This window comes from Argiope bruennichi, chromosome 1 (genome assembly GCF_947563725.1).
Source record: "Argiope bruennichi chromosome 1, qqArgBrue1.1, whole genome shotgun sequence".
NCBI classification, from domain to species: domain Eukaryota; kingdom Metazoa; phylum Arthropoda; class Arachnida; order Araneae; family Araneidae; genus Argiope; species Argiope bruennichi.
Window position 1 is genome coordinate 34,163,159 of NC_079151.1, and position 2,601 is coordinate 34,165,759.

The following is a 2,601-nucleotide window of genomic DNA, read 5'->3' on the forward strand; positions in this document are numbered from 1 at the left end:
GCTAGATTATTCAAGAAGTTCCAAGATAGGTTTTATGTCGGGATCCGTAAGTTGAGCTTCTCTGACTTCTTTATCGCTCCAATGGTCTATTTGTGTCGATACCGAATCCTTTATTTGACGAATGACAGGTGTTATCATGTCATATTTCTTCTCGACTGTAGTGCAGTAAGAACAAGCATTCGAGCATGGTCTTCTTGATAAGGCGTCAGCATTACCATGAAGGGACCCCTTGCGATGTTTGATCTCGAAATCGTACTCTTCAAGTTTCTGAATCCATCTAGCTATCTGGCCTTTGGTGTTCTTAAAATTTAAAAGCCATGTCAGGGACGCATGATCCGTTCGGAGCAGAAACTTCCGACCGTAAAGATAACTATGAAAGTTCTCAACAGCTTTTACAATGGCCAGTAATTCTTTTCTGGTGACGCAGTAATTTCTTTCAGGCTTTGAAAGACACTTGCTCCAGTATGCGATGACATGTTCTTGGCCGTTAACTTCTTGGGATAAAACTGCTCCGACACTTTCATGGCTTGCGTCCGTGTCAAGAATGAATTGCTTTTCGGGATCCGGATAAACTAGAATGGGAGACGATGTTAGAGCCGCCTTCAAGCTATTAAATGCTTCCTCGCATTCGTCTGTCCACAAGAACTTCTGTTTGTTTTCAGTCAGCCTGTGGAGAGGTCTCACGATTGAAGAAAATCCTTTAACAAATCTTCTGTAATATGTGCACAGACCGAGAAAACTTCTAAGCTCATGCACATTTTTAGGGCGCCTCCAGTCTTTTACAGCTGACACTTTCTGTGGATCAGTTCTAACACCATCAGCAGAAATTATGTGACCCAGATAATTCACCTCGTGACGGAATAAGTTGCATTTGGAGGGGTTTAGCTTCAATTTGGCCTCTTTCAATTTTTCAAATACTCTCCTTAGGTTGCTGAGGTGTTCCTCGAAACTTTTCCCTACAATGATGATGTCGTCTAAATAAACAAGGCAAGCTTCAGGAGTGAGTCCGTTCAACACTGTCTCCATGAGGCGTTCGAAGGTAGCTGGTGCATTACAGAGACCAAACGGCATGACCTTAAACTGCCAAAGTCCTTGTCCTCCTGTCGTGAATGCTGTCTTTTCACGGTCTTCAGGATGTATCTCTATTTGCCAATAACCGCTTTTCAAATCCAAGGTAGAGAACCACTTGTTTCCGCTAAGAATGTCTAACGTGTCATCGATTCGTGGAAGTGGATAACTGTCCTTTTTTGTGACATCATTGAGCCGTCGATAGTCTACACAAAATCTCGTAGATCCATCTTTCTTTCGGGCTAACACGATGGGAGAAGCCCAGGGACTCGACGAAGGCTCGATGACATCTCATTCCTGCATGTCCCTTAGTAGATCTTTAACTTCTGTTGTCTTAGCAATTGGTAGTCTTCGGGGATTCTGTTTAATAGGAGAGTGATTCCCAGTTTCAATTCGATGTTGAGCCAATTTCGTTCTCCCGAGGTCACCAGATGTACAGGAAAACAGTTCCTCGTATTCGTCAATAAGCATCCATGCTACACTTTTCTGTTCCTCATTCAATTCAGTGGGCTTCAACAGATTCAGTTCGAGTTCTTTAGAAGGCTTTTTCGACATGATTTCGGGAGGTTTCTGTATACAGGTGACTGGAGCACATGTTGCTAATACGTCGCCTTTCCTGATTGTTTTAGGATTACCAGTTAGATTAACAACTCTGACTGGTACAGTTTCCTTCGAAAGATCTACCAGTGCGGAAGCAACCAATACACCTTTTGGAAAATTTTCAGAGTCCGGAAATTCAGTTAGACCATGTCGAAAGTTTTGACTTTTCTCAGCGGCTCCTCTTACAAGCATCTCAATTCGAGCTGGAATAGTAATATCACTTTTACAAGTTATTCGATGACACGGTTCTCTTTCAACAGCTCCTAACTGGAATAACGCTACATCTTCCGAATTTGAGCGTAGCACATTATTCTCAAAGTCAATTACAAAATTATGTTTTGTTAAGAAGTCCAAACCGAGTATAAAAATGTCGGTGATTTCGGCTACAAACACGGTATGGCCATATAACACATTTCCAAACTTAATTGTTATATGCATCTTGCCAATAATGGGGATTTTATCCCCTTTCACGGTCGGAAGGGTAACGCAGGACGGTGTCCGAAGAATTTTTACGCCAAGTTGTTGTGCTAAATCTTGGGGCAAAATGGTGACATTGGCCCCTGTGTCAACGACCACTCGACACGGAAATCCATTTACATTCGCTTCAATAAACAGTCCATTCTCGCTGCTTGATGAAATTTGTAACACTTCAAAATGGGGCTTTTCATTCTCTGGCAACCTCCGCACCGCGAGACCGCCACTACCTAGTTTTCCTGAGTATTATTCCTCGACAGACTCCTAGGCCGTTGATCTTGGCGAGCCTGGCATTGCCTTTGGAGATGGCCTTCTGCTCCACATTTCCAGCAACGGGCGTTGTTTCTTTTAAATTTGCCTGTCTCCTCTCCAGACCTCTGCTTCATCCCCCGGAACTCCTCTAACAGTTGTGTCATAACTTTAAGTAAAGGATCCTCATCTCGTTTCACCTCCGCACCT

At 43.2% G+C, this 2,601-nt stretch overlaps 1 protein-coding gene across 1 annotated transcript; it reads right to left on the reverse strand.

Annotated features, from left to right (window-relative positions):
• Positions 1–1,359: 1,359 nt before the first annotated feature.
• On the reverse strand, positions 1,360–2,106 carry LOC129972243 (uncharacterized). Its single transcript, XM_056086304.1, has one exon. It carries the CDS (start codon positions 2,104–2,106, stop codon positions 1,360–1,362), a length of 747 nt encoding a protein of 248 aa, XP_055942279.1.
• Between the last annotated feature and the right edge of the window lie 495 nt (positions 2,107–2,601).